This window comes from Tenrec ecaudatus, chromosome 4 (genome assembly GCF_050624435.1).
Source record: "Tenrec ecaudatus isolate mTenEca1 chromosome 4, mTenEca1.hap1, whole genome shotgun sequence".
Classification (NCBI taxonomy): Eukaryota; Metazoa; Chordata; class Mammalia; order Afrosoricida; family Tenrecidae; genus Tenrec; species Tenrec ecaudatus.
In genome coordinates, this window is record NC_134533.1 from 39279167 (window position 1) to 39292867 (window position 13701).

Below are 13701 nucleotides of genomic sequence, written 5' to 3' on the forward strand. Positions count from 1 at the left end.
AGACCCTCAAGAAGTTGGAGCAACACAGTGACTGCCACACTGGGCTCAAATATAGCCACTGTGAAGATGGGGCATGGCTGGGCAGTGTGTTGTTGTGTTACACATAGGGTCACTATGAGCTGGAATCAATTCGATGGCACCTAACAACAACAACAACAACAAACCATGTGGGGGCTTTCTACACTCTCCTATAAGATCAGTATGAGCGGGAATTGACTTGATGGCAAAGAGTGATTGAGCATCTAGTGCATAGAGCCAAAATTTACCTCAAACAAGATGTTGTTTGTGCTATGTGCCATCAAGTGAGTTGTAAACAAGATATGTCCCCATTGTTATGGAGAGCATGACATATACAGCAATGCATATCAACCTGCGGGCACCTAACCACAACATCAGTGCTATACTGCGAGTTACAACAGGACGGGTGATAGTGGAAGGCGGGGCGAAAGGGACCAGCCAGGGAAGCTCTCTCTGAGAAGCAACTTGGAATGTCTAACCTGTGATACAACTGACAAGAAAAAGTGTGACAGGATCAGAGGGATGAAGCTTCTGGACACTCGATGCAGTACTCAATGTACTTTAAGTAGACGGGGCCACCCGCACAAACATGCCCCCTTCCCCATCTGTAGTTTTACTTTCTGTGCTTTCAGTTACTCATTGTCAACGGTCATCTGAAAATGTTAAATGAGTGACCGGATGTCTCACTCCATTATTCATATCACTTTTATTATAGTATACTACTGTAATATTTCTATTTCAATATCATTTAGTGAGCTTCATCTCTTACGGTGCCTAATTCATAAATTGAACTTCATCACAGGTTATCTATGCATAGGAAAAAACGTAGCATATCAAGAGTTTTGGACTATTTTTGGTTTCCGGCAGCCATGAGGGTCTTGGAAGGTATGCAAGTGCATAAGGGTGGATACTGTGTAGTCATATGTCACTTAATGTCCACCGTACGCTCTGGGAAATAGGACAGTGTGCTTTGGATGTTGCACAAAATCATATCGGAGCCTTGTCATGCTTTTCCTTTAAGCATCTTGAACAAGCTTTGTGCCTTAGCAGTGATCTTCAACGTTTGTGTCTGGTCCTCAACCTACGCCAGCGACAATTTCTCCATATCTGATACGGGCCCCTCTCCTGTCTTCAGTAGCTTTGCTGCTTTCAGTGGATCCTGTAAGAGCTTGGAGAAGTTTTTCTTCGTTTTTGAGGATTACTATGATTATAGAGTGTAAGTAGCATGCCTAACCCATGTACAGGCGCATTCACTGATGTCGCTAAGCCAATCATTTCACTTCCAAATCGAGACCTTTTCTATGGTGCTGGCAGTTGCTAGCACGGGCACTGGTTTGCGGCTTTTAGGAGCCACGCTGCACTTCTCAGTGATCATTTCAGCAGAAATGAAACCGAGTCAGTGCTACAACACTCAAGAGATACATGATACAAGAGATCGATGTTGCTGTCTACGAGCCAAGCATACATTTTATACAATAAAATGTTCAGGTTAAAAACATAGTAGTGTACGTATACAAACGAGTAACACATGTATATATTATGACTATCAAGACATACGGATGAGGGAAATTCAAAAGATTTGTGGAAAAAATTCCATCATTCCAAGACTTTTTGAAACTCCCTAATAGTATAGTTTATCACGTTGTGTGCAGGAAGCTACTGTGTTTGCTACACCTTACGCTCTGATTGAGATTTCCGAACGTCATCAGACTCTCAAGGGACCATGGATGAAAACAGTTCAGATGTTATCCCGAGCAGATGTTAGGTAGCACATGGCTGTACAGAAAGAAACCCCAAGGCTATTCTGTCTCTGAGTCCATGGATGCCGTATTTATTAAGCTCTACGGCGCATTTGTTACTCTTCCAGGCGCGTTGGAGATACACTGGTGAAATAAAGGGACCTAATTTCTAGGAATTGGGGTGAGGAAATGGAGTGCGGTGATTTGCCATCATTGCGTCTTCTCTTTTCTCTCGTCGACACAGTAACCAACACAGTGCTGGAGCAGGTGTGCTAGGGAGTGGGCAGGACTGGGAGGACCAATACCAAACGGAAGGAGAAGTACCGGTACTGTGTCCACAAAGCAAACTCTGCTCCAGCAGTTACACCTGACTTCCAGAAAAGTATTTCAAGCGCTGCAATATCATTCTGGGGAAGACATTAGGGATGGCTTTGTTTGTAAAAGCAGGAAGAGAAGAAGAGGTTTGCTCACTGCAGTTCCGACTATGCGGAACCTCCATCTCATTGGTCTGCAGGGTGAGAATACTGCAGTACAAACACCACCGAAGCCGGTGGGGAGGCCTCTAAGTGACAAGAGTCTAGGCATCTGACTTTTGCTTTGTGAAACCATTTATTTCAAATGGGTAGTTTCAAACATAGCCATGAGTTATAAACTACAGTGCAAAGTTCAACTTACAAATGGAATTTTTTTATATTAACATGGTTCACACGCAAGGAACTATAGGATATTAAAAAGAAGAAGAAGTGATTTCTCAAATGAAAAAGGATTCACTTGCTGAAACGCGTTATGGTGCAGTCTCCTAGACGATGGTGACTGTCCAGAAGCTTTAAGATGGATAATCGCCAAAGATAGACTCACTCTCCCTTTTCGAAAGACCTGCTGTCCTCCCAGCAAACTCACCGGAAGCTAGAGGAATGCACACGAAAGCAAACAGGCCTCCGCCGCCTCGGGGGAGGCAGCAGGATGGCAGTTTCCATCATTGCAAAGAACACCGCGGCAGCCGTGGGCACCTCTCGGAATGGAAACATGTCACCACTACCGGAGCATCGCAGCAAAGCAGGACGCAGAGCAAGAACACTCACGCAGTCATCCTGGAAGGGCACTTTACTCAACACTTAAGTGGAAAATAAGTATAAAGAAATTTCAGAAAAATTGGCGGGGAGAATAAATGACTCAGAGGAAAAATGTTTTTTCTTTCCCAGTGCTCAGTAGATTTTTAAAAAGCTTGCCACTTAGCAACACTTTCCTTCTATATGCTTCTTAAGGACTTATTAAGGTAAAGGCAGATTTTTATGAAGAAGTGGCAAGTGAAAAGTTTGGGCTTCAGTTGTGTTCGCAGGAAGTACTCCTCATCTCCCCACCCTGTGCGGTACTGTTACTGTGAGAAGTTTGGGAATTAGCTTTCACAACATTTACGTAGGAAGTAAAAAATATTTCAAATGTTTTGAGACTTTACCCAATCAGTACACTTCTGGCATGTGTCTAGTCATGTAGCCATCATTGGTCAATCATCAAAAAATCAAAGGCAAACTGACATGACTCAGCCGTAACTTTAATACCGCATGATTGTGTCGTGTAAGCTTGTTCTGTGTGAGCGCTGCTGTGTTTTTAGCAGAGAGATTAACAACCGGACCTAAGCTGCCCTCCAAACCTTGCCCTGCTGATGCCTCAGGCTCTTTGAAGTCTGACCATCGTCCCGGCAAAACAACAGTGGGAACTAGAAGGGCGTCAGATCTAATCAAATTGTTCGCAGCAGCACAGCTAACTATGGGGTTCACTAATTGGCCCAATTGCGGATTATACCTTCGCTACAGAGTCAAGACGATCATTTAGTTAAATGATTTTTCCCCTTATCTCTTCTAATTAAGATTCCAAAGTGGGTAAAATAGGATTAGATAGGGCTTCCAAACTGTGCCCCTTTAAGGTGGTTTGTACTTTTGATAGTCTCAGTATGACATGTGACATTATATAGACTATAGTATTAAACCAACTTCCGGAGAGTCTATGAAATCTATATGATACTATATGTCTGTCTATATCACTCAGGAATTAAAGCACTGGTGTGTGAAAGAGTGGTACTATAGTGAATATGCTAAAATCTAAACATGCAGAAAATTAAAGTTATGTTAGAAAAAGGTTCATTTGGATTTACTTTTGATGACTGATTTAATCCATCTACCATATATCTGTTTAATGTTGATAGTAATTGAAGTATCAACTAATATTTGTAGGGGAAATCATTATTAGAAATGGCAGGTTACACGCTATTGTCTATGGTGTGAAAGCCAAAATCAAACCCATTTGTAGTAATTTCAACTCATAGCAACTACATATAGAGTTACCAAGGCTATAGATCTTTCCAGAAGTAGACTGCTTTGTCATTCTTCCATAGAATGGTTTGTGGGTTTGAACTCCGTACCTTTTGGTTAGCAGCGCAATAATTAACCAATTGTCTGTGATGTTTAAACAAACTCACTGACACCTACTTGATTCCTAGTCATAGCAACCCTACAGGATAGGGTGGGAGGGCTCCTGTTTGCTTCAAACACTTCAATTCTTTATAGGGTAGAAAGCCTCAACTTTCTCCCATGGCCTATGATGTTAGCACTTCATAATGCTCCAGTGCCAGACATTCACGCCTCCATTATCTTAATGCAGGGACACCACTATGAATGACAGGCCCATGAGCTACCCCTTATAGACATACAGCCATGATTCCGCTTTCAAGTAAAAACCAGACAGACTGTTGAAAATCACTGTAGGGAAGGGCGGAAACCAAAGCTATCACACCGCACTCTAAACCATCCAGAAATGCTATGGCAGATGAAAATATTGTTACGTGCAAGAGCTTATACTTCTCCAGTATGTAAAAAATGTCCCATAGCTGCTGCTGTTGCACAGTGATTTTAAAGCGCTGTTGGAAAAACGCTCTATTACTGCTGCTGTTGAGTTGATTCCAATGCACAGTGATCCCACAGGACACAGCAGAACTGCCTCCTAGGGTTCTAAAGGTTGTGACTCTTCCCAGAAGCAGACAGCCACCTCTTCCTCGCCTGGAGCCGCTGACCTATCAGTTAGCAGTTGACTGCTTAATCACCGGATGCCCAGAGCAACCTGTATCAATACCTTATCTAGGGTATCTGGCATTAATGCTGATATCCACCTATGAAGAAAATATATAAAAATAACAGCTACTAAAAAAACCCTACTAAATAAACAGTGGGTGCACAATTCTTTTTTGGGGAAAAAACCTGTTGGTGAAGAGAGGTCCTGTGTCATATGCATTTTAAGACAATCAAATACATTTGGTTTGCTTTGATATTTCCCAATCTCAATATTTATTTTATCTAAAAGTACATCAGATACATTATTTATGATAATTATTATTTTTGAGCAGTACAAAGCCCACATAAGTTACATTTGTCCTTACATTAAAAGTTAAAAAAATTTTTTTCTGTAGTTTTTGCCTATATTTCTATATTCTGCCCTTTGAATATCTAAATTTTAGAGCTAGGAAGGACTGACCCATTTCAAAAGCTGTAAAAAACCCTCTTTGCAACCCTGCTGGTGTGTTGGGCTGCTAAGTGCAAGGTCTGAAGTTCAAGCCCACCAGTTGCTCTGTGGCAGAAAGATGAGTTCCATAAACTCACAAGGAACCAACTGATGGTAGTGAGAGTGAGTTCTGAGGAATAGATGTAGCTAATATACTAACACAATATTATTATTTGTATTAGAAAATTATTTGAATGTCTTAAGATGAACAATGAAAACCAAAATAGCAAAACAATAATGAAGTGAAATGAAATTATACTTTTCATGGTGTCTTCAAATTAAAATATAGCTGTATTTCAAATCCAACCAAATCTTATTTGCTTACATATTAAAATTATATCACAGTTACTATTATAAATTTAAAAACTGGTTAATTGATATTCTCGACACAGGAGAAACAATAATGGCAGACACTGAAAAAAAAAAAGGGTAAGTAGTTATTTCAGCTTAGAAGTGAAGGTGTATATCTGAGTTATATATCTTATAACACTCAACTGAGAAGGCAGTATTTATATAAGTCACCTGACCAGTGATTCCTATATACTATTTACAGCAGTATCATTTTGGTTTTTAAAAACTTTGTCCATAATATATATATATAATATAATAATTCAACAGATATTTCATACCTATTAAATGGATGACCCCACTGTTAGGCCTTTCTACTCTGGTAGAGAGTTACAGTCTCAAAACCTCACAGGGGCAGTTCTATCCTGTCTAATAGGGTCACTATGAATGGGCATCAACTCAATGGCAGTGAGTTTGGTGTTTTGTTTTGCTGTTGTTTGAGATAGCTACAAAGATGAAGAAGACACAGTTTCAGTATCTGAGTCTATACTACTTCTTTGGAAAGACATTTGTTATAAAAGATTTAATCATTGTACACAAAGTGTAGCAAAGGCCAATATACGCTTGGCTGCCGACCAAAAGGTTGGTGGTTTAGACCTCACGTGGGTCTGCAGGAGAAAGAGGTGGCGGTTGGTAGACCTCACGTGGGTCTGCAGGAGAAAGAGTTGGCGGTTGGTAGACCTAACGTGGGTCTGCAGGAGAAAGAGGTGGCGGTCTGCAGACCTAATGGTGGATCTGCAGGAGAAAGAGGAGGCGGTCTGCTTCTGTAGACTCCCAGCCTTAGGAACACGACGGCAGCAATTCTAATCTGTCTACTCGGTGTCTGCACTGGAACTGAATGGAGGACAGTGAATTTTTTGGTTACATATGTTGGGTAATCAAATTGCTAGAGCTGGCCTAAACAATTATAAATGTAGAAGGATTTTCAATTCTTTGCTAAGAATTGGAAACGTATTTTTTTGAAACTGCAATCATATTGAATAAACTTGAAAACTTTTCTTTGACTTTTATGGAACCCATGCCAGGTTTCTAGGGTTATTATTGTAGACATGATTCTGCTGTGGATTTTGTGGAGGGGCAACTTTACGGTTGTAAATGTGGTGAGACAAATGTTTCTTTCCCATTGAATCCGAATAATTTCAGTAAACATGCAAAGAAGGAAGAAATACTCTGTACTCTCTCCAAATAATTCAAAGAAATGAGAGACGAATTGGCTAAAGCTATTCTCTTGTAGAGACTCTTGGTAGGTATCAGTAAACAATACCAAAATTTCACATAAATAAACAGGGCATTTATTTAATATTTAAAAAAAACAGATCTCCTAAAAACATAGATGACCGTGCTTGCCTTCTTTTGCTCCTTGAGTCCAGCCCTGACCCTATTCAAACCATGGGGCTGAGAGTCAATACCAAGATTAACAGTCCCACCAGCATATGGCGTCAGAAAAGTTATTTCCACTTTACCTTCTGAATTACATTACTCTTGAAAGTAAGACTCAAGTCACATGCCTGATAAATTACAGCCTTAAACTTTGCGAGTTAGGAAAAAGCATCTCAAAATATAAATATCAGACCAATTTTCAAAGACATTTATTTGCTGTGCAGAGTAAAACATTGGCATTTGATAGGTGATCTCAAACCTTCAACATAATCCTTGAACTAATTATTTTCAAATAATTTCTGCTCTTGTTTCAGTTTCATTTTATCTCCAAAGACTTGCTTATCTGTATAAATATGCCTTTTATAATGCTATATTAAAAAATTTAAATCTTAGGTGAAATACATGATTTTATTCTTTTGCAATCACATCTACATACGCTTCTTTCTATTAAGCTAGTTTGTTTCTTTAATTGATATACTTTTAAATCACCAACTTTAATATTGTGGCATATACGTCAACAAATTACTTAAAATGTGTTTAACCTGTGTTCATATTAAAAAAATACAAAATCAAAACGCCACTGATTATGCTATAAGCCAAAAAAGGTAACAGTAATAGAATGTTTTGATATTTTTTATTGACTATTAACTTAAAACACAATAACAGCTCTCCATTTGTACTTTGTTTCCAAATATTGCTTCTGAACCACAGGCTGATCAATTAAGGTTTCTTTTAGTTCAGCATAGCAGGAGGAAAAATAGAGAAAATGGAACCCAAACGTGTGGCTCTTTCATCACATCCAGTGGCAAAGCACTGCCTCTACTGGAGCCTAAGGTTATTCAAAAGAGGTCACACTTGACATTAAAAAGTCTTTTCTTTCTTTGCTCAATTCCAACTTCAAATGAGAGAAAGACATCATAAACTTAAATCACCACTCTCTCTTTGGGCACACACACACTGCACACAACACACACACACCAACACACACACACACACGTATATTTTTACTTGGGGAATCTTTTTTCTTAGTTTGAATGGAATAGAAATGATAACCTTAAACCGTAGCATCAGAATTCTCATGCTGAGAGAAAGATGTCATGTAGGGAAACCCCAAACTTGCCTTTCTACGAGTCATTAAAAATATAAATGCAACTTAAGAGAAAGCGGTGAGACATTCAGCAACACTGACTTTATCCCCCTATAGTTTTTTTTTTTTTTTAGCAATATTGTGGTAATATGCTCAATGTTCTGTCAGGAAAAGTGAAACAAGGTGTGAACAATTACAGAGTTGGGTCCAAGTCAATGGCTTCTTTTGAGGACTAAAGCAAATTAGCTCAAGAATCACCATTCCTACACTTGTTCCTCTGGCTTCAAGTGCCTTTTAAAGGGAGTCTCCCCAGATGAGAAACTTCTAACACTCATGCAGAGACGACCTGCTTGAAGAACTGGCTGCCTGATTAACTATTAACTGTTCTCAATAGGATTAGATAATTAAGGACATTGATGACCATTAATTAGGAGGAGGGCACATTAATTTGTCACTGGATAGGGCCCTTACAATGATTTATAGGTTGGTGCTGCTTGCAAATGTGAAGGAAAAGAGAAAAAGAGAGAGAACCGTTAAGTTACCTTATCAAGTGGCCAGCTAAAGAGGGCAGAGGGTCAAAAAAGGGCCAAAGTGGTCACTTAAGGGTGAAATCCCAAACACCAAAGCTGTGCCAAGCCACATTGACCATCATGCGGTGATGAAGTTAAAAATATGCTAATTTATTGGTGGCAATTCTCTTTTTATGGTTTCAAGCAGTTAAGACAAGTGGCCTGCTTAAGAGCTTTTCATTTGAAAAGAGATTAAACAAAATGGTTTGTCAAAGCTCCTTGGCTGTTTTATGTCTTTGTTAAAAAAAAAATTGCACAGACTATACTGATAACTATCACATCACCCAAAAGCCATCTCTCTCTGAGCATTCACTTCGTTAATAAATACATCAGCTCTAATTGCTTAATAGTTCTATGTTCATTTGGTCTTTAGCAAGATTAAGTTGAAATAAATCTTCCGTACGACTTTCTGTCACTATTGCTTACATAAAGGTCACGCAAAAAAAGACTTCAAATTTTGCAGAAATTTGCTTAAAGACAGTAGAGCAAATGATACTTTGTTTAATTCAGCACAGGATGCTAAAGGCGGTTTCACTAGTCGCAAGGAGCAAGGCTTTCAGAATCGAGAGCAGCATCGTCCATTGGAAGCCGCCCACAATGGTGGGGCGCATACACCTTCCACTCACGGGAAGCGCAGCCCATAAAGACGCAACTAAACATGCGCTGAAAGCTGCATGTCGTGCTTGTTATGTAAATTTGGGGTTTACTTTCAATACACACTTAAGCGAAGATCAGTTTTTGCTAGACTCCAGTTACATGCTCCTAAAATTAAAGACAAAAATCGCAAGGCCTCTGAAGCACCATTCTGATATCCCCAAAGAACTTAAAAATGATCAGCATACAACTGGTTCCAAGAAGTTCATTCAAGTAGAAAAAAGGAAGGATACCATTTACCTTAAGACCGAATCAAACATTAAAAATTCTCTCTTACCTCAATGGTGAATAGCTTCCTTTTTAATTTGAAAGCTAAGTCCTTCACATCTGATATATCACCAGTCAGGTTATTAAGTCGAGGAATCTTCCGTATATGAATCAAACCTTGTGTCCCGGAAATTAAAAGAGACAAAAATTAAAGTGCGGTCATCAGATGCATAAATTAGAGTCTGATAGCAGAAATCTGTAAATTTACACACAAGCATCCTCCCTTTTAAAACTGGAGCTTACTACCAGGAGCAATGAAGCAAATGGTGTGACTATACTCAAGTAATCAAGCAGAATAAGATAAACAGAAGTCCCTGTGCGAGGAAAACTAATTGCACTTGGGTACAGAAGTACAGATGTAAAGAGGGATCTTACTACTTGTCAAAACTACAGCCGGTTTGTGTGCGATTTTCTCTTGTATTTACAGTAAGCAAATATGGCTATCACCTTGCGCGCTGCCCACGGCACCACGGAGTGATCTTTATTTTATGAAATGCACCAGTAAGCAGCCAGCAAAACCAGACTGTGTGGGTTACTGATAAGCAGGGGAGCATGAAAGAAAAGGGTTTTCTTGTCTACCTTATTAATGCCTTGCACAAACCACAGGAGAAAACTACATTTCAGAGTAGACTTTAGGGTCACACCTTACCCCTCGATGCTGGCCAAGGCACACTCATCGCCGGGGCAGGCTGGACGCCGTGTAGCCCCTGGCAGGGCTGCAGCGTGCTAGGTAAACCGTGAGATGGGGTCTCTTGTCAGTCGAAACGTGCGCTAATTTTTTCTGACAAGGGGACTGGAGGGATGGCTTTGGTGCAGGCTAATGTAGTTACTGACTAAACTGGGGTCATTCACCAAGGAGGAAGACGCTGGGGCTGGGGTGGGGTGGGGAGGGAGCGGTCTTCAGGGATTCTCTCTGACTGACTCACTCTCTCCATATTTTAAAATCACCATTTTGAGGATAAAGATCTCGAGGACATGAGGGAAAAGGCAAATTCCATACCGGAATAAATTAGATGAATTTTATTTACTGAACAGCTTCTCTGGTTCAAGAGTGTGTGTGTGTGTGTGTGTGTGTGTGTGTGTGTGTGTGTGTTTCAATGGTCAGCAATGAATGGCTTTGTAGTTTGGACTTCCAAGGGCAAACATCCAGATAAGGAACTTCAGAAGTGGCCCCTTTGAGATGACCAGTTAAAGATCTGTCTTAAACTTTTAAACTTACAAAAGGGCAAATATGCTGTGGGAGAAGACAGTTTTCAGCTATCAGTTAAAATGAACTCATGCAGAGCAATTTAGTGAAAAAATCATTAGAAATAAACATATCACATTTTTCTATGTATGCCTACTCCCCATTTTACCCTGACAGAGGCTTGTAGAGCTAGCTATTACACCAAGAAGCCCTACAGAATAAATAAGTGATGTCATTGTCCCCTCTTACTTTACTAACCTAATCGGCAGAACAATTCACTAAGCTGTGGGAAATTAATTTATCGATTTAGACATTTCAGAAGGCCCACCATCATAGCATATCAATCCTTAAAGTAATCAAATTAATATTAAAAAAACATAATATATACAAACAAACTGAAGATTATCCCTATCGTGGAGTTGATTCTGACGCATGGTGGCCCTGGAGGGAGGGTAGACCAGAACCTCTGAGTCCCTGACACAGTAACTCTTTCTGGGAGTAGAAAGCCTCCTCACGGACAGGCTGGTGGTTTTGAGCCACTGACCTTGCAGTGACAGCCCGACGTGGAACCATTACACCACCGGGGTTCCTTCCTATAATTTCCCTAAATTAGTAAGCTGGTAATACTTACAAATGATAATGAATATAATTTATTAAAGTAACATTTAATTTGAATTGTTTTAAAAGAAAAGGGACATAATAAAGAGACACCGCATTCTTAATAGATCTCTTCCTATTATAATGAAATAAAGTATTAAATATTATAAAATAGTGTTCACTTGAGCATAGACTGTGTGTACTTACACAAATACATAATTCTGAGGCAAATTATTTTTACAGTAGCTTTTGTTCTCTAGTTTTTAATTGATCTTTACATCATCCTGGCTTTATTCTTTTGAAAAAGGTCAGTATGCTGACTCTTTAAAGTAGTGACTGAATTTATCATAAAAAGTGTCATATATAAAAAAAGTGTCATATAATCTCTATACCTTCTAATATGTAAAGCGACAACAAAAATTACCACAATGATAGATATTAGATAGTCTTGTAGCAGACTGCAAATTCTCTGTTCAGTCCTTAGACTACAGGTTTCCACTGAAGTATAATGTCACAATAATAATAATGTTTTATGTACATTCAAAATTTCACATTAGATAAGGTAGAAATCTATTGTTTATTACATTCTATTTAAACTTAAGGCATCTTAAGGCATGCACAATACTAATATCTTACTTCTATGAAAGACCTTTTATTTAAAAATTCTCAACTAGTCAAGTGAATAAAATATTATTAAAACTTGAAAAATATTAGTGGGAAGTATGATTTATTGACCTGTGCTTATACCAAGGTGACAATATTTTTAAAATGTTCCTAACTCTAACAATGTGAATGAAAAATAATTTTCCCTCTATGTACAGGTTTTAGACAGTCTGTAGTTTGTCTACAAAGCTAAGTTTTGTAAAGTATAAACTTCTATACAAAGCTGCTATTACTAGATTTAACATGATATTTCTTTCAAGCATGGTTAATAAAAACTACTGCTGGACAGCAACTTTAGGCCACTGGACTAATGAAATGTGCATCTGATTAAGCTGCCAGGGCTCCATTCCTTTACAAGGGTTAGCATACTTCCTTAACACTGGCTAGGAATGCAACACTACAGCCACTTTGTGCACTAAAACCATGCTGCTTGGTGGCAGATGTTCCAGCGGGGCCATCAAGGCACCCGGGCCTGTTCGTCCTAATGTAAAAGTGTGGCTTACCATGGAAGTCCTTATACAGTGGGTTGGTTTCTTTCTCAGAGCCCATAAATGAGTCCAGCCCAACTACTGTATCTGACAAGTTGGTAACACGAGCAATAATTGCTTTATTCTGTAAAACAGGAAAATAAAAATGTTCATATTAATTGATTTAATGCAGAGATTAAATATCTATACAATGCCCACCATGCTTTCTGTTTTAAACAATTTCAGAACGCTAACCACCAATGATATGCGTAAATGGAAAATAATTTTTCCCGTAATGGTGGGATTTTAAAGCATGACATAGTATGTAGTCTACTTGTCTAAACAGCTAAGCTTGGCAGAGAATAAACTGCTATAAAGAGATGCCATTACTAGAATTAGCATAATATTTATTTCAACCATGGCTAATAAAAACTACTGACTCATAACAAAAGAAATAACTTGAAAGTTAAAGCCCGTCATAGGCTGAGAACAGGGCAAATGCTCCTCACTGACGATCCCAGCCCATGTAGGTGTACCATTCAAATTACAGGAGCAAGGAGACATGCCTTCATCTTGTTAGAAAATGTGCATGACTTGTATCTTGTCTTAAGCAGTCTATTTGGACATTATTATTCTTCACACATGGTCACTCATCGGACAACCAGCAGCAATAGAAAGCACAGCACAAAGAGCAACGCAAGGGTCCAACAGCCCCTGCCGGCTGGCACCAGGTAAGAGTCCAACAACAGCAGAGGTTCTTTCTGTGTGATCAGAGCTTTGTAGGGTCTAAAACCTGCGGCACGGTTAGCTCTAGGTCTCCAGGGGGCCTTTTCTGGATGCTGCTATTGGCTCTGACATGAAAAGACAAAGAAAAGATGGCAGCAGCTGGTACTAGATCAGGAGCTGACTCTTTCCTTCCCAAGACAATCAGAAATGTATGAAAATATTGGTAAATAATATACCTTTAAAATGTGACCACATTTTACCATCCTAAAATAATACCTTAGTATGCTTCTGACTTGAGCAGGTCTCAGGTTATGATGAGGAAAATGTTCAAAACTGTGCAGAATTCATGTTTATAAGAATAGAAGAAATAAAGATCCTGTAGTTGTTTTTTTCCCCCAAACCATTTTATCGGGCGTTTTCCCCCAAAACCATTTTACTTATCACTCAA

The 13701-nt window shown here is 39.2% G+C and overlaps 1 protein-coding gene across 3 annotated transcripts in view; it reads right to left on the reverse strand.

The window, feature by feature from the left end:
- The window catches only part of ELP4 (elongator acetyltransferase complex subunit 4), a 245697-nt gene that overhangs the window by 138450 nt on the left and 93546 nt on the right, over positions 1-13701 (reverse strand). For all 3 annotated transcript variants that reach the window (XM_075545945.1, XM_075545946.1, XM_075545947.1), the window contains exons 8-9: positions 12564-12672; positions 9625-9731 (exon numbers count right to left, since the gene is read on the reverse strand). In XM_075545945.1, the coding sequence (XP_075402060.1) occupies positions 9625-9731; positions 12564-12672 (216 nt within the window). The remainder of the gene's footprint in view (positions 1-9624; positions 9732-12563; positions 12673-13701) is intronic.